General features: G+C 40.8%; 1 protein-coding gene across 1 annotated transcript in view; it reads right to left on the bottom strand.

Annotated features, from left to right (window-relative positions):
• Nucleotides 1–22,678, bottom strand: part of GLDC (glycine decarboxylase) — a 50,802-nt gene that overhangs the window by 5,696 nt on the left and 22,428 nt on the right. The window contains exons 4-21 of the mRNA XM_063129272.1: nt 22,498–22,662; nt 21,534–21,611; nt 20,351–20,498; nt 19,559–19,755; nt 17,963–18,059; nt 17,531–17,636; nt 16,625–16,764; nt 15,095–15,175; nt 12,812–12,909; nt 12,495–12,579; nt 12,362–12,403; nt 11,234–11,376; nt 9,821–9,896; nt 7,019–7,144; nt 6,212–6,361; nt 4,660–4,772; nt 2,496–2,637; nt 690–801 (exon numbers count right to left, since the gene is read on the bottom strand). Coding sequence (XP_062985342.1) covers nt 690–801; nt 2,496–2,637; nt 4,660–4,772; nt 6,212–6,361; nt 7,019–7,144; nt 9,821–9,896; nt 11,234–11,376; nt 12,362–12,403; nt 12,495–12,579; nt 12,812–12,909; nt 15,095–15,175; nt 16,625–16,764; nt 17,531–17,636; nt 17,963–18,059; nt 19,559–19,755; nt 20,351–20,498; nt 21,534–21,611; nt 22,498–22,662 — 2,099 coding nt within the window. The remainder of the gene's footprint in view (nt 1–689; nt 802–2,495; nt 2,638–4,659; nt 4,773–6,211; nt 6,362–7,018; nt 7,145–9,820; nt 9,897–11,233; nt 11,377–12,361; nt 12,404–12,494; nt 12,580–12,811; nt 12,910–15,094; nt 15,176–16,624; nt 16,765–17,530; nt 17,637–17,962; nt 18,060–19,558; nt 19,756–20,350; nt 20,499–21,533; nt 21,612–22,497; nt 22,663–22,678) is intronic.

The raw sequence follows: 22,678 nt of genomic DNA, 5'->3' as shown, positions 1-22,678 counted from the left end.
AGGGAAGAGCAACCATGTGAACTAGGATGATTCAGTTGCCCCGTTCAGATGCAACAACCCACAATGCACTTCCCCCTCTTCTCTGTTCACTTCTGGTTTCAATTAGCCACCGTTTCTGTCTGAAACTTAAACTGTGTTTGATCTGAACTAGAGCTGGAAACAATCTAGCTCCATCAACTAAGTTTGTTTTTTTCTCTAAACCAGAGTTAAGACTAACCATTGTTTGTCTGGGTTCAGACATTATGCTTAACTGTGCTGGCAAAGGACAGGCAGGAAACAAAGACTTGTGGCAGCGTACGGGTGTAGAAGCTGCTGTTTGACTGCGGCCGCTGCTGGACTGATCCTCTCTAGACTGATCCTCACAACAAATAGAGTGACATCATTACCTTCTTTCAACTAGGGGAAGGGTGGTGGTGGTGCATCACTATGGCTTGGCATGGATTAGTCTGCATATTGGACAGGGAAATAACGGCTATGGAAGCCATAGGGTTCATTTTATTTGTATGGATATATTTTCCCAAAAGGAAAAGTTACTCTCGCAGTACTACTTCCTACGCCTTACTTTGGCTAGTGGTAAAAGCTAGTCACACACTTATCTTCTTCCCTCATTGTTGGGGCAGACCAATGCACACTGGGACTACGGAGTGTTTTACGGTGAGCAGAAGAGAATTTAAGGTGAGAATACTTGCCTCTAGCTCCTCTAAAGAGGATTTTGTAGTGCTTCTCTAACCTCTTTGCCATGTAGTTAGCATTTAATATTGCAATTTCAGATGCATGTTTAAGGCCCTTTCCTCCCATCATCTGCAGAGACAGCAAACAATAATAATGAAAAATGAGGGTGGGGGAGCAAAATTGCCCAGGTTCAACACCTTACTTCCTTTTTACCCTATCGAAGCCATCATTAGAAAGTGGGCACTATGTTCTCAAAGCCATCGTTTCACAATGTTACTGTATGGAAACCTGCAATGGTCTCTCTACCATTTGAAAGGGGGAGCAGTACGTAGAGATTAAGGGTTGGGTCCAGCATTTCTGTTCTGCCAGTGGAAGGACATTCCTGGGGGTGGGGGGATGGGAGGGAAGCCCTGTTCTGCCATGATATCCTTTTGTTAGTGGAAGTTTATTTATTTATTTATTGCATTTATATCCTGCCTTTTTTCCTCCAAGGAACCCAAGGCGGCGTACATAATCCTCCTCCCCTCCATTTTATCCTCACAACAACCACCACCCTGTGAGGTGAGTTGGGCTGAGAGTCTGGGACTGGCCCAAAGTCACCCAGTGGGTTTCCATGGCCGAGTGGGGACTAGAACCCGTATCTCCCAACTCCCAGTCCAACACTTTAGCCACAACGCCACACTGGAATGACAATGCTCTATCCAACCCAATCTGATGAGTATATTCTGTAACTCTGTGCTTCTCAGAAATCCATTCAAGAAACCTACCTATCTTAAATGGAGGCTGAAAACAAGATACTGAAATACAAGTCCATTTATAAATGTATTTAGTAGTCTTGCTTGTAAGATTGTGGGAGCCATAATATGCGCAATGGAATTTACTACAGGAAGATCATGCCTTCCATAGGCTTCCAGAAAATCCATTGAGGGTCTCTGCCTTTATATTCAAATTATACATGGCTGGGTAGGCCAGATGTGGTTCTCCAGATGTTTGGGCCTACAATTCCCATCAGCTGCAGCCAGCATAGCTAATAGTGAGGGCTAATGGGTGTTGGTTTGGCCTACATGTGGAGGGCCACAAGTTGCCCACCCCCTGCTATATAGCAACAAACCGATTTTACAAATTCCTATTTGCCCATGTCTAGAATGAGCATGCATGGGCAACTTCGTAACTAGCTGGTCAGATTGTGGGTGTAGGCATAATTAAAGCCCCCCCCCCCAGAATTTAACCTACAAAGTGTCCAAAGCTTCATGAACTGGGGAAATATACTGGATTGAACCAAGAGTTGTGCGAGCATACAGTTGCTTACACAACAAGCCTTTCAATCCTCTTCTCCAACTGCATGCTTCTGCACCCCTAAAATGCTAGTCTGGCAGGCCAGGGAACCCTCCAGAACAGCATGTGGTGCAGTTGGCTGCGGTGGAACACTTCAAGCAGCAAAAAACCAAGATGGGGCATCTTGCATGCGTGGAGCTTGCCCAAGGTACCCCCAAGTGAATTTGGCCACTTCCTCCGTCCCTTCACAGCATCCTGCACCCCACCCCCTATGCCATTTGGGAGGATCCACCAACTTTCTGGGAACACCTTTTCAGGGGGCTGCAGTGCAGAGGAGAGAAGGTGGGGAGGCCTCATTACGAGAGTGGCCTCCTGCTTGTGCAACTCTGGATCCTACCCATTGTCATCTCCTCTCTTATGGTCAAGCTAGTCTTCATATTCATGCAGATCTCCACATCCTTATTTTTAAGATCAGAAACAGCTCCAAGACTATTACTGTATATGTCTATTGGAAAAGAAGGGGTGGGGAAATCCCAGTAATCAAATACCTTGATATAAGCCCAGGAAATGGGCAATATAGCACTGGACCCCCAAGGGGCAGCACTGATTGTTCCTAATGGGCTGGAGTCCTTATCCTGCTGCAATGCAATGACAGGGTGGCTAGGCAGGAATGGAGCCAAATGCTTCTTCCTAAAAAGGAACCAACACATGATTTTATTTTATTTTATTTATTTATTTATTATATTTATATACTGCCGAAGCTCTCTGGGCGGTTTACAAAAGTTAAAAACAATGAACATTAAAAACAGATGTACAAAATTTAAAACCACTGTGTACTAGACAAAAGTTGATAATAGCTCTAACTGTATGATTTCATGTTTGATTCTTGTTTTTTCATGGATTTATGGATCGCAATAAAGAAGTACGTAAAAGTATAAATAGCAACAATATCCATTTAAAACAACTATTCTTGGGTCAGTTAAATACTCAGCATATGCTGTTAAATGCCTGGGAGAAAAGTCTTGACCTGGCGCCGAAAAGATAACAATGTTGGCGCCAGATGAGCCTTGTCAGGGAGTTCATTCCATAATTTGGGGGGCCACCACTGAGAAGGCCCTCTCCCTTGTTGCCATCCTCAGAGTTTCCATCGGAGTAGGCACTTGGAGGAGGACCTTAGATGCTGAGCGCAGTGTACGGGTAGGTTTTACAAATCAAGGCCCTCTCCCACTCCTCCTCCTCCATCATCATTCCCCTCTTAAAGCTATTTTAGAGAGGGTCTCACAATAGTCCAAGGGCGAAGTTTCACTTAAATACCTTTCAATAACAATCACCTCCAAAATAAAACAAAGGTTCTTTAGAGCTACAAGATACTCCTAACTAAAACATCATCTACTCTCAAACAGCATCCAGCTTTCCACTTTCTATCGATAAGACGGGGCAATAACAGATTCTGGCTCCCAGAAGACAGTAAAAAAGAAGTCTCGTATTCATATGTAAAGACCAAGAGGAGCATAAGCACAAGTAGTCCACAACTGCACATCAGGATGCCTTTTCTGGAACTACCTACTAAGCCAATTTTCCCCCAACCTGATGCCCTCTAAATGTTTGGGACTACAACTCCGAGAATTCCTGACTACTACCCCTGCTGGCGGGAGATGAACTCCAGAACATCAGGAGGGCTCTAGGTTGGGAAAGGCTGCAGCAGGCTTTCTTAACCCAAAGTTTTCCAAGGAGTGGGTGAAGGCCTGGATTGTTTTGTCTACTCCACTTCAATATTAATCCCTTTTGATAGCACTGGATCATTTGCACTGCAGTCCTATGCATGTGTACTTCAAAGTCTCAGTGTATTTATTTATTATTACATTTCTATTTTATTATTTATTTATTACATTTATATACCGCCCCATAGCTGAAGCTCTCTGAACGGTTTACAAAAGTTAAAAACAGTGAACATTAAAAAGTATACAAAATTTAAAACCATCAAAAATATAAAAACAACAGTATCCATTTAATCAGCAACAATTCTGGGGTCCATTAAAAACAAACAAACTTAGCATATGTTGTTAAATGCTGTAAAATGCCTGGGAGAAGAGAAAAGTCTTGACCTGGCACCGAAAAGACAACAATGTTGGCGCCAGGCGAGCCTCATCAGGGAGATCATTCCATAATTGGGGGGCCACCACTGAGAAGGCCCTCTCCCTTGTTGCCATCCTCCGAGCTTCCCTCGGAGTAGGCACTTAGATGTTGAGTGCAGTGTACGGGTAGGTTCCTGTCGGGAGAGGCATTCCGTCAGGTATTGTGGTCCCATTTATATCCTGCCTTTTTTCTTCCAAGGAACCCAAGAAGGCATATATAATCATCCTCTTCTCCATTTTTATCCTCATAAATAACCCTGTTATTATGATGGGCTGAGAGTCAGTGACTGGCCCAAAGTCACCCAGTGAGCTTCCATGGCCGAGTGGGGACCAGAACCCAGGTCTCCCCACTCTCAGTCCAGCACTCTAGCCACTACACCAGACGGGATCTCTGGGCGGTTCATTTCTATACCACCCAATAGCCAAAGCTCTCTGGGCAGTTTACAACAATTAAAACCATACAACGTGATAAAATGTATTCAGTTGGGATTACTCCCTAGTAAATCTGTTTAGTATTGTAACCTTAAAATATAAATAAATATAGTAGATGTTCCTATTACAGGAGACAAATACTAACACTCCAATTGGTCCCATGCCAGGTCCTCCTCCGCCGTGAGGAATGCAAAATGTTTTGTGAAGATTTAAATGAGAGACATCTGACCCATAGTCTCCGGGACGACACAGGCCAACCTATCAGAGAAAGGACATCACAAAATGTCAAATGCAACAGATAATGGCTTAGAGTTGGGGTGGAGAACTGTTGTCTGAGGTTCAAGCAGCCCTCAGCATCCTCAGGCTGCTGTGGCCAGATACTCTTGCTCTCTGGACAGACTCTATGGGAAATCCCATTCTATTCCACTTATCTGTTTGTCAGAGAAAGGGGAGAGGGATGGAATGGCTCATAGGGAGAAAGAGCTATGCAATCGCACCATACTACCAAAGCTGCTCACTTTTGACCCATATTTTGCTCCGGTTCTGTAGAACCAGCCCAGTTTTGGCTCTGGTCCTGCCGACCATTGGCTGTCGTCTCCAATGGACTTTTTGTATGGGTCAATGGTCCTTTATCAAAACAGATTCCCCGCCCTGAGCCAAAAGGGATACTGAATATTAGGTGAATCTTTGTTTAGGAATACACAATCAAATCTGCTAATGAATACGTGCATTTTAAAAAGAAAGATTCTTTTGCTGTTAACTGTTTCTTATACATCTAATCGACATGATGAACATAACTCCGCCTTAAATTTGTATTATAGCTGAAGCTAGCCACAAATGTGAATTTCAATCTCAAATATTCTAGATGAGAATTAAAATTCTAAAGTCACAGTTTACATTTTGTAAAATACTCAGAAATCAATAGCCAACTTCTGAGCTTCTTCCCATTGATAACAGGATTCAAAGTGTAGCAAGAACCTAGCGTAAGAGCAGCCCTGCTGGATCAGATCTAAGGCCTGTCTGGTTCAACATTCTGACCTGGTTCGCAGGTCACAATAAGCCACAGTAAGTTGCGAGCCTTGTTTGTGGCAGTGTGGCATATTGTGATGTCCGCACCCAACGCGGACAATTCCACGCAGTTTGTTAACCATGCACAAATCACCCTGAGGACCCATGGCTTGTTGCTGGCTTTTTGAGGGTGGCTTGTTATGACATGCAAACCTCACAGCGTGGTTTGTCATTGGCTTCTCAGCACAGGCTACAGTGCCACCTGGCAAGAATGGTGAAAAGTCCGGCCACTCCTTGCAATCCCACTCGTGCTGCCTCCCTCCAGCCTCCCTCATCAGTGATGTCCACTCCTCCACTGATACGACAATGGCACTTGGGAATGTCTGTAACTTCTTCACAACCATTTTTTTAAAAATATTTTTTTCAGTGCTTTGAAAGTATGCAAATTGGTTTGTAATTTTTCTTCTTATTGTCTGGTGCTTCTCAAGTACACAAATGGGTTTGTAATTTAAAAACAAAAAACAAAATTCCTGGTCCTTCACAAGTGCGCAGATTCGCCTATCTGCTATGTACAATCTGCAGCCATACAGTCACCTCATCAAAGTGCTGAGTAGGTAATTCACAAGGAAACTGACAATGCTTTCTGATAAACTTTTGGTCTGCATTAACCGAAGAAAGCCATTTCCTACCTGGGCATTCATATTTGCTCCGTCAAGATAAACCTGGCCTCCATGTTTGTGAATCAAGTCACACACATCACTAATGTCCTCTTCAAAGACACCATTAGTGGATGGGTATGTGATCATGATAGCAGCTAGTTTTTCCTTGTGCTTATCCACCTTCAGAGGAAAAATGTGAAAAGTCAGGGAGATCAAAACATTCATGTTTTTCCCTCACACATCCAAGCAAACAGCAGGATGTCTTTGGTTAGGGGAAACAGGATCCATCACCCACCATATCACTCAGTGCACCAAACATTCAATAGGCTGCAGTTGTTTCCCATTTGATCTTTCAAGTAGTTTTCTCTTATTACTACTCAAAATATTATGTTAGTAAAAGGGGGAAATGGTAACTAACCATGAAGGACAAACACAGACAGATTCTCAAAAGTAGGAGAGGCAGCTAAGCATTAAAAATACTAATAAGGATACATTATTTAGCATCAAAATGAATTTTAAGAGAGAAAATATAGTCTTCTGTTATGTACAGTTTTTCATTTTACAGGAGGTACTGCTGCTGCCCTGTTTTAAGGAATCTCTCCTTCTACCTGCCCCCACCACAGCCTACGCCATTCAGCAGGCTCCCCCATCCCTCTGCAGTGTGGCATTTCGGTGTGTGTGGAGTAACTGGCATGGAAAGGAGGAGGCAGGCAGTCTGCTTCTGCCAGACCAGTCACATGTGCCTACATCTGGATCCATCCCATTGAAATTAAGAGACAAGCATCAACAGGGGTTTATACTACAAAACTGTATTAGGAAGAAGAGTGAAAAACCCACCATTGCCTTAAGATGGGCAACATCAATGCTTCCATTTTTATCTACTTCCACTGGCTGAATCTTCAGTCCTGCCATCTGAGCACTTGCTGGATTGGTACCATGTGCAGATTTAGGGATGAGACAAACCTGAAGGGGGAAAATAAATCTAAACGTTAACAGAATGCCGGTTTTGCACAAGCCAACTAAAGACATTAATAGTTCGATACCTAACCTAGTTTAAGCACTGAACTTGTTGAACTAAATTGACTTAAAGTACTGATCTTAACTGTGAGATGGATTGGACAGATCGTTGATCTTTCTGGAGTTCTGGTTAGCTAAATCATCAACCTACCATCAAACTCTGTATTCTCATATCATGAAATATTGTGATATCCACATAATCTGCTTATTTACAAGGTTCTTGCACAGAGAAGCCATTTGAAAAGAAATGTATTTTCTTCAAATTACCTATGAGTGTGTGTGTGTGTGTGTTCATGAATTCCAATATCCTTTTTGTGCGTGAAGGTACTGAGAAAGCACTCAGCATTTTTTTTAAAAAAAAAAGCAGCCTAGTTTTGGGAAATAATGCCTACTTCCATGGGCTTTAGAATTAACCTCTTTTAAAATGCTGTCATTTTAGTCACAGACATTCTGTAAAACTGCTGAAAAAGTTAATATAAATCATTGTATTACAAGACTGTAAAAGAAGTCTTTTAGAAAGTTGCTAAGAATTTTGTTCTGTAACATGAACTGGTTTGACAAAATACTTTAAAAAATCAATTACTTTGTTTAATGCCTTGCACTATCACTGATATACATTGTTTTATATCTACAACGCTTAATGGCAGAGTAAGTGTAGAACTGCCACAGTTTTGGCAAAGTTGTTTCATAATCCCACACAATGACCACAAATGATAGTTGCAGGAAAAAGATAAGTGGCAACAAACATTGTATTACAAATATTTTCCACTAGGGACCTTTTATGTGTGATCTGAAATATTTGATTGAAGAAGATACTCCCCTCATTATTGACTGAAAAAAAAATTGCTATGTGGATCTTAAACAACTGCAGATCTGAAAGCAAACAGAAATACTGGTCTGCTTTTTTTAAAAAATCAAATTCATTGGACTATGTGGGCAGAAAAAAAAGAGTATGAATATTCAAACAAAATCCTGCTCATGGCTTTAGAAGCTGATACCTCTGTGTGTGCGCGAAGTGACCTAGTAGTGAATGTCAATGCATAATGCTGCTCTAATCCTAACACAAAAGCCTTCTGACCGCCCCAAGGAGGTTTTGAAACATCATCGTACGGGGGGGGGGGGGGGGGGGGGGCAGCCCTTGGCAGGTCTTCTAATCCCAACTTTGCTTTAATGCTGCTAATGAGCTAGTTCCTGCATTTCCGCAGTGAACCTCATACATAATGTGTGCATAGCTGTTCTCCAGATACAAGAGAAAGTGCCTCAGTAAGAACTTCCCTTGACTTGAATTTACTAAAGAACAAAAAGGAGTGAGCTACCACTTTCAATAAAGCTGGGTTATGCTTAGGTGGACACAGTGTTTTACACTTTGATTGCTATACGAAGTGTTGTTGGCAGGAGTCCACATTTTAGCTGGCTTTGACAGCCAAAACTTGTGATTGGCTCCAACTCTGCTCTCCCTTAGTTCTGGGGAGGGGAGAGGGGGGTCTCATCTCTGATGTGGGATTTTGCTTCAGGAGACACACTCAGAAACAGAGAGACGTCTTTGATGCTCGGGGAACAAATCTCTGCCCCTGTCCTGCTCTAGAGAGAAACAGCTTTAGACCAGAGGCAAAAATGTAGTGTGTACTTAATGCTTGGGTGCTTCCAAGAGCCTCCAAAGCCCAGCATCAGACCCAAGATGAGTCCACTGCCACCTCTTATTTTGGGTTGAACAAGCACCACAAATGTGCTTGGCAGAATATAATATGCTTACCACTGGCAAGAACATTTCAGACAGCCCTGGTTAGTGGAGCTTTTACTCCATGGGATCGCTGTGCAGGCGTGGAATACAAAGTACAGTTTATTCTAGCCCCTTGCCTCCATTTGTTTACCAGCAGAATGAAATGGATTGGTTAACAATTTAGTATGCGGTTTTGCATAGTAAAATACTGAATAAAACTAATTTGATTCAATACACATTCACTGTAGTATTTATGGAGTCCTTTCAGAATAGCTATTTGTGCATACGAAGGGAAACACATTCAGAAGGAGGTAATGACGCTCATGAGAGAAAGGTGCGTGGATGAAAAAGTAAACAAATGGAGGAAGATTGTCTGGCTTAGCTCCTTGCAGGAACATGGGCACTTTGGGTGGATGGCATACAGGCACGGGACCAGTCCCTAGAACAGACTGGCTTAACAGCTGCAAGGTTAATGATATCCAGAAGTTGGAAGGTTCAAGGGGATTATGATATAGAAGATTGGTATAAAGAAATATGGGATATTGCGATAAATAATAAATTAACTTGTAATATTAGAGTTAGAAGGGGAATAATAAAAAATAACGATTTTGAAGAGATATGGAAATTGTTCTTAGAATATGTATTATTAAAAGGGGGAGGAAGAACACCTCCAGAGGATTTAATGCAATTTTGGAAAGCAGAATAAAATCCCAGTGGTTGGGGTGCACTTATTAATGTGAGTTAGTTTAAGAAGTATAATGTATAGTTAAGAATTGAAGATGAATATGTTTTAAAAAAGAAGAAAAAAGAACAGGCTGGCAATGTCTGTATGCATTGAAAAAGAAGCCCCACTGCAGGACTGATAGTTCAAGAGTTAGATTAAGTCCACTTTTTCCACTTACACTTCGCTGGGATTCTCCTTTTGCATTTAAATAAGCCTTGATTGCAGCCAGTCCAGCGTATTCACCTTGAGCTCCACTGCAAAACAACACTTGTGTTTCAGACTACCTCAATTCATTACCCAGTCTTTAAAAACTAGTTAATAAAGTACATTGCATGGTCTATGGAGGACAAATACTAGTAATGTATACATCTTGGACTTGCACACACAGCAGAAACACACAGAGAACATTTTAATCCATGTTGCAAGTTAAGGCATTACAGTAGGATATTAACACCTCTCCCATTCCTAAGAATGTCTTGCTATATTGGCCAGATTTACACCAAGCAAGATATTGCACTATGAAAATGGTATGAAAGAGGTATATAAAAGGCAGGAGCCACACTAAGCAGGATATAGCAGTATGAAAGCTGTATATGGTCTATGTCAATGGGCCCCAACAGTTGTCAGTGCGCTTCAATACCCCTTTAAAGCAGTAGTGTGGCCCCTGCCTCTTATATACTGCTTTCATACCACTTTCATAGTGAAATATCCTCCTTGGTGTAGATCTCGAGGAAATAAAGATGCTGGGAGGTTTACTTGACAAATATTCTGGCAACATTGTTCATGTAATTTTTGCCCATTCCTGATCCAAAGAGATCTCTTGTGCCTTCAATAGTTGTGCAACAGTCGGCAATTCTGAAAGCAGAGCTTCTTTTGTCACATGGCTTCTGCAGTGGGGAAAAACTGCTGCCACACAGCTATGAAATGGAGACAGGGAGAGTGACCAAATTGCCATCACAGAAGTCAGGTTGTGCTACTGGAATCAGGAACTGGGTTCATCCAATATATACACCTTATAACCATCTCCACAACTTAAGCCCAAACTTTCCATTCTTAAACTGCAAAAAGAACCTGCACTTTGTAGTCACTGACCCTGTTCAAATGACACACTAAGCCATAGTGGCTATGCATTTTGAGCTAAACATTATGGCTTAGCGTGTCGTGTGAACATTCCTAACTATGATGATTACATAACCACAGTTTAAACATGTTCCCTAACCATCTACTGTAAAAGGGTTAGCAGCCTAACCACGTTTTAGCATGTTGTCTGAAGAGGCCCATTCTGATGTTCGGAAATTGCAGGTTTAGGACTCTTGCACATAACCACTATCGCTTCCATGCAAGAAAAAGCATGCACTGAGCCTGTACGCTATCATATATCGCAAGTGCCCATGTCTATTTCACCATGTGCAGACATGACAAAATAGGCATTTGTCACATGTGATCATGTACATGCAGTGGGCATGTTTTTCCAACATGGAAGGGATATTTGGAGAAGAAAATGATTGTGTGAAGCTGCCCTTAGAAAAAGCAAAATGAGTGGTTTTAAAGCCTGTGCAGGGAACAGAGACCCAAGCAACATTGCTCCTACCTGTTTGGCTGAAAAGAAATTTTGTCATAGCCCGTGATTTCACACAGATCTTTCTCAAGCTCCCTGAAAAGTCGCTGGTATCCTTGAGCCTGATCTAGAGGCACAAAGGGGTGGATATTGGCAAATTCCTTCCATGTAATAGGCTACAAGATGAAGAAACACAGACACATGAGAAGGAAAATTTAGAGATTTTTTGGTTAAAGAATTTATGTACACAAAGTATAGGATGCTTATGATATGTGACTGTTAGCTCGCCATAAAGTTTATCCATTGGGTAGGTTTAACATTATAACAGCCCCCTTTTGAATTTTGCTATCAGATAGAGAAAAGTTTTTTATTTAATCCCAACACAATAACATTAGACATATTTAGTATACTTTGTCCTCTTCACATTATAGAACTGATGTATTTTGATAAACAATTCATAAAATAAAATCAGCTGTCAGTTATATGAAAACAAACTATTTATAGAGTTAATATTTTAGGTTAGATTATCAAATATGTTCCCATCACTATGAATTTAAATAGGATTCTGAGTCACAGTTGTTTTTAAGAGTGGATTCTACAACTACTTTGACATATTTGCAACTATTTCTTGGTGAGAACCACATGGTGAAAGGCCCTGTGAACAGGGCACATTCAACTACTACCCTACGTCCAAAATGACTGGGCCTAGTCATAAAACCACAACCACACGAATTTCACCAATAAGTGATTCAAAAGACTCCTTCAGAAGAAAGCGTTGTGCAGTCTACCCTAAAGTCTTTGTTTTAAAATACAATGTGGCATGAGCAGACTTCTGCTTGTGTGATGGGTCTTCCGCTCGCCCTCTTTCCAACTGCAGCCCCCTGTGCACCTCCCATATCTGTTCCAGAGGATCAGTCAGGATTGGTTACAACCCTTTGACTTTTTTTTAGTGTTCACAAGGAATGATAAGTCGAGGCTGTTGTTGCTTTGTTATGTATACTTAATAATTTAATACTTTTTAGCTGTGTATATTATGTTTACATTGCTCTGATTTTATCTTTTTGCTGCCCTGAGATCCCACTGATATAGGCAGGAGATGCAAATGTTTAATAAATAAATATACTGGTCTCAGTAAAGTAATAAATTTGTCAGAAAACTTACTGTAAGTTCTGATGAACTATTCAACTTCATTGTGCAGGATCCCTGGGGGGGAGGGGAGAATACAGTCAGATGATTTCTTCTAAGGAGACTAGCAATTTTATCTGCCAATTTTTTCTTTTAAATTAACACTTACCAAAGGAATCATGCTGTGAACAAGGGAAATGTCTTTGTTTTCTAACCTTTTCATATACCGGACAATATTTGTTTCAGAGTGATAACTGGAGACACAAAATCTTATGTTAGCAAACCAGTTAACCATACAGTACATATGTCCCACACATATGTTAGGTCAATCATAATTTCAAACCACTGGATCTTCCCTATTCTCCCTTTGCTTTAATATTCATATTTGCCCCCAAACTACAGTTAAATGTATTTGTCCCCACTGTGCAATCAGTAGGAAACTTAAAATAGCAAAGGTGTAGAGAAAATCCACTAAGTTTCACAAACCTGTTGAATACTTGATGTGTTAGAAATTTTGAAGTTCTCTTAAATGCAGTGCCAAAAATGCCTCTGGTTTCTTCATCCATGCTCTCTGCAACCAGTTCCTGTCCAACACAAGACAGGCTCTGAGGCAAGTTTTTTCCTCTCTCAGAAACAATTTATTCTAACTTGGAATGGAAGAATTTTGTCCCTGTTTCAGCACTTCAACCTTGATGGTATCTATCTTTCAACAACCCATAGGACACAGGAAAAGTAAATGTGCACAATTCCAAAATGGGACAAATTACTCACAAACAACAACAACGAGCATTTTATCTGCAAATATATATTCCAAGAGAGTTATCTTGGTCTTAAGCATCTACATGTCATATAAGTTAGAAATCTTAGTGGCATAAACACTTCTAGTTTTCAAGGGTGGGGGGCAAGTCACATTTAGCATGCAAAAGACTCAAGTGAAAAAAGTCAATACAGGTAGTTTTATCCGGTTGGAGAGTTAGAACAAGTTGCCTTATTGAAGCACCACATTGCTGAATGCAAAGATTTCCTCCCATATCTTGTGTGATCAGAACTTTGTGGTTCAAGTTCAGTTAAGGACTTGGAGACATTACAAAACAGGTTTCTGAGATCAACCCTTTGTCTCCAAGATAATACTCTAACCTTCTTAGTGAGGGGGGAAACTGGAGTATTAAACATTAACTGAGCTGCCCATTTAAGAGCTTTGAAGTATTGGATTAAAATTATGCAGGATTTAGTATATTACAGTTGCTTTAACACCAATTCCCAGAGAGCATCTAACAAGTCTAAACTAGTTATGTGACTAGAAACTATGGGCAAGCTCAGTGCAGCCTGAGCCTTGCTTAAGCCTGTCATTAGTTTCAGTTAACTAGTTGTACCTCAGTTAATAGGTTTTTTTTAATCATTCATTTGATCTCAGCTATAGTTTCCTGACCTAATGGGAATACAGCATAGGTAGCTGATATCATGATGAGGGAGAAGATTGTTTTATGTTATTTTATTATGTTGTGATTTTGATTGCTTTTACTGAGGTTTTTATTGCGTTTGAATTTTGGAAGCTGCCTTGTAAGGAGTTATCCTAAAAGGTGGGGTGGGGTAAATATGCAGAACAACAAAGGGAGAGGCGTTGAAGGTTAACAACATCATGAAAAGGACCCGTAAACGTCCGGTGACCAACCACGAGTGCATGATAAAAGCTCGTGTGAAGAGGTCTTAGACTCTGTTATTCATGCCTTAATCACTTCCAGGTTGAATTTCTGTAATGTACTCTAAGGAAGGCTGCACTTGAAGACAGACCAGAAACTTCACTTGGTTCAGAAAGTGGCAGCCAGACTTGTGTGAAGTTAGCAGGATGGACCAAGTAGGCCATTTTTGCGCCAACTTCACTGGCTTCCGATTTGTTTCGGGGTTTAATTCAAGGTGCTGCTGACTTTGGCTTTTAACACCAAAGAGGAAAGAGGATCTTTTCCATCATGGCAACTAAGGGCTTAACCCTAGACATGTTTAGAAAGAAAAAAGTTCTGGGGCATGCTGGAAATTATAGGACTTTTTTCTGTCTTAAACATGGCTAGGATTGCAACCTAAATGACGGAATAATCTCCCAAGAAAGGTTTATTATTAGCCCCCCTTCCTTGTCTGCTTTTAAACAGGCTCTGAAGAATTTCAGTGAAGAATTTCAGTGAAGAATTTCAGTGAAATTCTGGTAAGAATTTTTAGTGAAGTCTTTGATACGGCTTTAGTTCTAGTTCTTTTTGTAAGGATGTTTTATATGATGCTGTTTTTTTAAAATTATTTGTTCATAATTTTTGCTGATTTATATTTTTATTTCCAAGCCACCTTCAGTTTCACGCTACTGCTGCTAATACATTTCGTAAGTAGGTTTCTCAGAAAAAAGACTGAAAGTATCAAACAAAACAAAAAACAAAAAAACCCACAAAATTTTAAAACAGCTGAAAACAATTTATAAAATACCATGATCCGGTAAAACAACTGAATTAGGATATAAATGCTCAAATAAAATAAAAAGTAATTTGTATCAAGGTGAAAGGGGATAGGGGCGTCAGTGGCATGGTCCAACTTTCCATCCTGCCTAAGGGTTCCTTTGACTGCACCTGCTCATGAGAGTGAAGAGAAGGGCTCTGTTGAGCACATGGGACTCTGTGGACTGGTACTATGACTGTGGCAGACTGAATCATGCTCTGTGAGTATGTAAGCTATGTAACACTGGCACAGAAGCGTTCACCAATTAGATTATGAGCACTGTGATCTACTTACAGCTGAAGATTCACAGCCAAAGATCCACAATAGGTCATCTAGGTCTTTCTCAGTTACAGTTTCATCAAGAGATATTCCAAGCTATTAACAGTTGGGAGAGAGGAAGGAAAGAAACTCAAAAGTTTAGCCATGCAAAAACGTGTGTATCTATTTTTATTTTCATTGATTTTAGGTATTTTTGTGCCACTCCTCAACACCCCCCCCCCAAAAAAACCCACACACTCTGGGAGCAGTTTAATATCAATCAGTAAAACACACTCCCTGCTTGTAGGCTTACAATCTAAAAAAAACCATGACACTCAAGGAAAAGGGGATGAGGAGCGGGGGGGAACATAGATCTTCAGCAGGGCGGGTAGACTGGGCCAGCTTTGCCTCTTATATCCTAGTGGGGGCAGTCCAACTAGAGCAGGTCCTGTTGTTCCATAAACCAGCCCCTGTCTCCCCCGCTCCATCTTCTTCCCCACAGGTCAGTTGTCAGTTAGCTGGGGATGGCAGAGAACAAATGGAGCTAGGCCCTGATGCTCTGAGCTCAAACCAAAATGTAAAACCAGTATATACAAGTTGGACTTTGTTTATGTTGACACTTGCAACATGACGTGGACATTATGTTCAATGCCCCAACTACTACAAACAGCAACAGAAAGTTAATACATTTTCTGCCTCATGCTCAAACCAAACAAAAACTGCTAGATAGGAAAAATTCTTATACTAATCTTTCTGCATTTTCAATAATGCCACAGATTATCTGATTCAGTTCTCCTCGGCCATTTAATTATTAAAGAGAATTGTGCTTTAAATGACTGCTAAATAATCTCAGCAAGTTTCTATTAAATATGCTCAGATATTTTTAAGCATTAAATATAATTTTCGTTTTCTGTGGTAACAAAAGTGAATTCTGAAGATGTAAAGCAGAATCAAAGAGATCAGAGGCAGAAAGGCCAGGGATATGCATCACTCCTACAGTTCTGAGAATTTCACCTATGGATAGTGCATGAAACAAGTTCTACTCAGGAGACTTTCTCCCATAACTAGCTTATAACTAGGAGGACCTTGGCCCAGGGATGGGTCTGAAGACACATCATGCAGTTCTAGCGCTAGAGCTAAGCAGGTTTGGCATTCTAAACTGCCTGGATGGAAGACCTGGAAATCATATGAAAGGTAGAGTTTGAGCTACTTTGAGAAAGAACAAAGAGTATAAGGGGAATAAATAAAATAACGTGCTACCTTAAAGATCTCTCTATAGACGTTTCAGAAGGTATACTGGAAGTATTAGAGAGTTCCGTGAAAGAAACTCAGTATATGTGGAAGCTTGCTGACAATATTCCTGGCTTGTTGTTCTTCAGTACAAATATTCAAGAGACTTTTAAAAGCATGCTTTATAAGGTAATATCGGAGCTTCTTAAAAAAAGTTACACATTTAACTTTTTGTTGCGTAGCCCTTAACTTTTTTCAAAAAATGTTGGTACCTGGCAATGGAGAGTGGACAAAAGCAGTAGGAACACTCCTGAGGGTAATTTAACCATCACTTACTGTGCCATCATTGCAAATCCGCAGGTTTATCTGCCTCTGAGCCGCCCTGTGCAAGACTTCTTGGACACCACACCCACACTGGATTTTCAAGGTATCAAAAAATAGGTCATGTTGGAGTTTATGACCAGCTCTCTTCAGACCTAGCAGAAAGAATATGTGAACTATGTTCCACTAGCTGCTCACATTTCCATAGAATTCTCCATGCTGGCAGCTAAATTATCTTTTGGTTGCTACTATTTTATCAGCAGCTGTGTTGGGATTACTGACTATTGGTATTATTATAGTAGTCTTACCTACATTTGTTCAGGGATGGTCAAAGTAAAATGGAAGGAATAAAACTGGTGGCCAAATAGGTCTTATGAAGTTAAATTGCATTGCAGGTTAAATTGCATTGCTGCCAATTTCCCCACATCCTATAAGAGTGGCAATGGCTCTTTTGATGAACACTTCCCCAATTAAGAGCTCCATCACATGAGCATTTTATTGCACACTTGTTACTGGGCACTCATGGATTTTCATGGGTCCCTCTCAAGACATCGTCTGCCTCCTACGCTCTCCTGCCCTTTCCAGCCTTCTTCGCGCAACAAAAAAACCCACCCCAGTAAGTCCAACATTTTTTGAGATGGAACTTGCTGCTATCTCCTGCTGTGTGCAGGAGAAGTGGTGTGATCAAAATGGCCCATTGAATGGGCCATGTGCACGTTGTTTACTTCCTTTTTCCTCTCCTTTGAGAATGAGGAAGTAAGGAGGGACAAACGTGCGGGCAGAGAAGTGACAGTAAGGAAACACAATTCCCCTCCCCCCATTTGATGACACTTTTAGTGTCATCCAAGTGTAGACTTCAGCTTTTGCACAGACGATTTAATTTTTTGAAGAGTTACTATCGTTCAGCCATTAGTCACTCACCTTCAGCTAAGATTAGAGTGGCATTGTGTACTCTCCTGGCAATGTGCTTTAATCCATTAGCACCATGATAGACTCCATACATGGCAGCCATGTTAGCCAGAAGGGCCTAAAAGGGAAAAATTTGGAATAAAAAAAAATTAAATCTGCTTGTTAGCATGTAAGTAGGACTATATTTATTGGAGTGGGGAGTCAGATCTTGATAGTTATATTTTTAATAGACTTCTAAATAACCTACACATGTCTAAAATGTCAAAACAGTTATTAGGCAGGGCTCATGAATAATAAAGGATGTACAGGCATTTCTTACCAAAGTTTTCAATGGCTACTTATAAATTCTTGTGACTGTCAGCTACAACAGTAAAAATGTCCACTATTTAACCAGTATTTCAAAACTATCCTTTCAATCAGCTGTGATGATGAAGAAAAGTTCACCTGGGCAGTGCAAATGTTGCTTGTAGCCTTATCTCTTCTGATATGCTGTTCTCTGGTTTGTAAGGCAAGACGATATACTTCTTTTCCATTAGCATCCCTGCAGTCATACAAGGTAAGATTACTCTCTCATTGATCTAAGCCAAAAGAGGCTCTCTGCTTTTGTCAACAAGAGGTAACCAGTACTCATTTGTAGCAAAAAGGTACAGAGAAAATAATAAGTCAGAGCAAAATAAAAACTGGCATGAAAAATTCCTAAATGAAGGCAGCCTCTTGCAACTCACTAGCTCACTTCCATAGTCCAATTGTGCAAATTACAGTCCTGCAGAAAAAAGACATACAGGCAGGTCCCAAAAAGCCTTCCATTTTGTATGAGCCCTGGCCTGCAAGATGCAAATAATGTGCCTTATACTGCCTACCTTTCATCTAAATCATATGTACCACTTCCTTGTTTACTAGGAGATGACAAGGGTCTCTTTCAGACAGGGGGGAAATCATGTTTCCTTACTGTCACTCTTGCTTCCTGCTTCTCTTCTGTGATAGGGACGAGCAGAATCAAATGGTGAGGGGGGAAGGGGAATCAAGCAGCGACCACGTGGTCCATTCAGTTTAGTGGGACAACGCCCTCTAGTAGGTGTTTTATAGCAAAACTTCTCCTGCACACAGCAAGAAATAGCGACCAATTTTGCTGTAGCTCAGAAGAGTCACATTTTCTGGGGATTATTTTATAATGAAAAAAATGGCAGGAGTGGGAGACAAGTGGGAGAAGCACAGGAGGATCACTGCATCGCCAAAATGACCTGCAAACACCCATGAGTGGCCAGTCAAGAGTGTTCTATAAAACACTCATCTGAAGAAGCTCAGGGAGTCTTCTCTAAACCTCTACTAGAAACACTGCCCTAATTTAGAGCTCTGCAGATACTCCAGCGGACACATACAATTTTTGTGGAAGCAGGCCTCCATTTTAACAGAAGTAGCACCTCTGCATATGTGAAGGAATGGAAGCGCAGAGCTGAGTGAGGATTCCTTTGAGTTAGGGTGACTATATGAAAAGGAGGGCAGGGCTCCTGTATCTTTAACAGTTTCATAGAAAACGGAATTTCAGCAGGTGTCATTTGCATATATGTACCACTTGGTGAAATTTCCTCTTCATTACAACAGTCAAAGCCGCAGGAGCCCTTCCCTCTTTTGAATTTGGTCAAGATGGCAGGGCTCCTGTAGCTTTAACTGTTGTGATGAAGAGGAAATTTCTCCAGGTGCTGCATGCATACAAATGACACCTGCTGAAATTCCCTTTTCTATGCAACTGTTAAAGGTACAGGAGCCCTGTCCTCCTTTTCATATGCCCTGCTGATGCTACGAATGTTAAGAACTGGTTTTAGTGTGGACAAAGGTTCTGGTTTATGTTGGACTCGCTCAGAACAATGAAGTGCACAGTTTGAGTGTTCTCCTGGCTCTGCACTACCTGGGGTATGCGAAATAAACAATTATACTTAACTACTTATTTCATATAATATGAAGATAAAGCAGACTTGTGTCTTCAGCATAAGTCCCATGAGAAGGGCTGGGATTCACGTTGTCAGTTGAAAGTTAGCTTACCTTGTAACTCCCACCATCCTTCCAGGCATCATTCGCACCAGGTTCTCCTTGACAGCAAAAAAGGCTGCATGCGGCCCTCCGTAACCAGGAGGCACCCCAAACCTCTGAGAGCTACCCAGAGCAACATCAACACCAAACTCTCCTGGAGGTCTCAATATGCACAGAGCTAGCAGGTCAGTAGCACAGCAGACAAGCGTCTGAAAGAAGAGAAGACGTCGATGCCATTGTCAGTATCTTTTGCAAACCATGACTGATGCAGGGGTGCTATCATCAATAATGTGAATTACAATTACCTAAGCTTTTTTAAAAGTCACAACAAGAGAGAACATTAATGATTTAATTTTGTGCTCAATGAATGCAGGAGCAAATAAATTACTTGTTCCCATTTATTTATTTATTTATTTATTTATTTATTAAATTTACATACTGCCCCATAGCTGAAGCTCTCTGGGTGGTTTATAAAAGTTAAAAACAGTGAACATTACAAAGTATACAAAATTTAAAACCAACAAAAATATAAATACAACAGTATAAAACAGTATCCATTTTAAACAGCTTATACATAATAAAATGACGTACAGTAGTTCTAATGCATACATACAGCATTAGGAGGCCACCTTAGACCAAGTCAGATCATTGTTCCATTCTGCAAGAGATCCTCTATTTATGTGAACACAAAGAGCAGATTCACTCCTACAGAAGAATATGCACACAGATCTGCTGCCGCTACTGAGATCAAAAGGGTCAGGAGCTCTGTGTGGGAAACATATTATTATCATCATCTTGTTTTACCCCATTCTGATGGGCTCGATCAACCAGTCCAGTGAAGTCTTCTATCTTTCCCTCTGTATCTGGATACTGGAATAACACTCCACTAACATCTTTATCACTGAAATCCATCTCATGAGGCAGCTTCAACTCAACAACGATGCCAGTGTAACTGGAAAGCAAGAGTTACATTTAGTAATAAAGCAAGCTATTACTTTCTTGTAAACACATTATACACACAAGCCCTCCTGCCAATGCGAGCCAGTAAGGATATCTGCTGTGTGATCCACAAAGCTTTATTCAACAAATAAACATCTCTTCTCACCTGAAGGGAGTGTGAAAGCTAAGAGCTAAGCCTAATCTGGATAACAAAGCTAGGCAGTTGCAGTTGCCTTCAACTAAAGGACTGTCACCTACAGTCCAACAGGAACTTTAGCTCAGGGAGGGTCTTTCGGGAGGAGCCTCTTACGAGCTCCTACCCTAAGGGACCACCTCCCACCTCCTTTCAACTCTGCCCACTTGACCCTATGGCAGACTCTGGGATCTCTCAACTTCAATGTCCCCTCCCCATCGCCCATAAGCTCCTGGGAAGATTCACCCTCGACTCCTGAAGAGTCTTTGAGAATCTCCTCCACCGCTTCCTGTGTTGGCTGGTAAATATCTGGTGGTCCTCCTCCAGATTCTGAGTCCGATTGACCCTCTGAAACCCTTTCTCCCACACTAAGAAGAAAAGGCCTGATCATTCAGAGAGAGAGAGAGAGAGAGACAGAGAGAGCGCAGTTAGCAAAACATATATTCTTTAATTTCTATCAAACATTTCAGCTTCCACTTTCATCAGTGACAGTAAATGTCTTACTAACTGTCACTTATAAACGTGAAAGCCTAAACATTTGATAGAAATTAAAGAATTTATATTTATCCCTGTTTTGCCAATTGCTTTGTTATCAATGTTGATTCTTATCACAGTTGATTCTTATCCCTCTGGAATCCAGGGCTTGCCTGGTTGTAGCACTATTTTGTCGCTTTTCCTATATTTGATGAAAAATTAAAGATCTGATTTAAGTGTTTCTCAGCAAGAATTGTTTGCAAGTAAACAACAGCCACATGTAATATTCATTCAGTCTTTTAGTAAGATGCTTCCTGCCAAGAAAGTATTTTGAATTTTTGCCTATATTGCTCTTTAAAGAAAATCAGAAGTAAACATTACTTTGCTCTAGTTTGCACCACTGCTATCGTCTGGGGATGGCATCTGATGTCAACGTAAAACTTCCTTCGTTTATTATGTCTGTTAGAGAAAGGGGGGAAGATACACAATGTAATTTCAAATATGTTTCATACAAATTTAATTGCACAACAGCAAGTTTCTGTAGCCTACACTATGCAAGCAAAAATAATTCCAGCTTCCAACTGGCTTGTACATCCCCTGCTCTATGATAAGATTTCTATTTCTTAGAAGGTTGGCAGGAAACCCCATTAAGTGTGGAATCAAGCAAAACTCAAGTCTCCAACCTATCAAACTCCATATTAGAAAAAAACAACTACATTCTTCTTAAAAGACGATTCAACACATTCACGTCGTAGAGGTCGACATTAAACTAGCTCTGATTTTCCTCTCCTTTCCAACACAATAATCCTCCAATTAACAACTTGCTTACTCTGTGTGTGTGTGTGTGTGTGTGTGTGTTCTTTTACTCTTCATTTGATCATTGCTGCTGCTTGATTTCCAGTTCAATCCAAGACATGTCTACTCAGAAGTAAATTCTATTGCATGCAATGAGTCTCATTTCCACGCACTAATTTGAAGGGGTCTGTGACCAGATACAAACGAGGGCAGGGCTCCTGCAGCTTTAACTGTTGTGTGGAAGAGGGAATTTCACCAGGTGCTGCATGCATACACATCACACCTACTGATGCCCTCTTTGTGGACTTCTCAGAACCATATTGGTGGTCACTATGGAAACAAAATGCTGGACTAGATGAACCCTTGGTCTGATACAGCATAACCCGTTTTACATTTACTTGGTAATCAATTCTCAAAGTTCAATATGCATTTCCTTCTTCGTTCCATTTAGTATAATTACTGTAGCATTTGTTCCATTTAGTATAATTATTGAGTTACTTTATAATATATATTTTTAAAAATCAGAATTACTTGCATTTAAGTTTGTTACCTGTGACATAACTGCATAGCTTCTGCTGCAGCAGTTCCTTCATCCAGTAAAGAGGCATTGGCCACATCCATTCCTGTGATGTCACACACCATGGTCTGGTAATTCAACAAACTCTCCAGCCTGCCTTGGGATACTTCTGGCTGGTAAGGAGTATACTGAGTAACCCTGTTAAAATAATATA

The sequence above is a fragment of the Elgaria multicarinata genome, chromosome 6, assembly GCF_023053635.1.
Source record: "Elgaria multicarinata webbii isolate HBS135686 ecotype San Diego chromosome 6, rElgMul1.1.pri, whole genome shotgun sequence".
In the NCBI taxonomy this organism is placed as follows: domain Eukaryota; kingdom Metazoa; phylum Chordata; class Lepidosauria; order Squamata; family Anguidae; genus Elgaria; species Elgaria multicarinata.
This window is presented reverse-complemented; position numbering and strand designations above follow the sequence as displayed.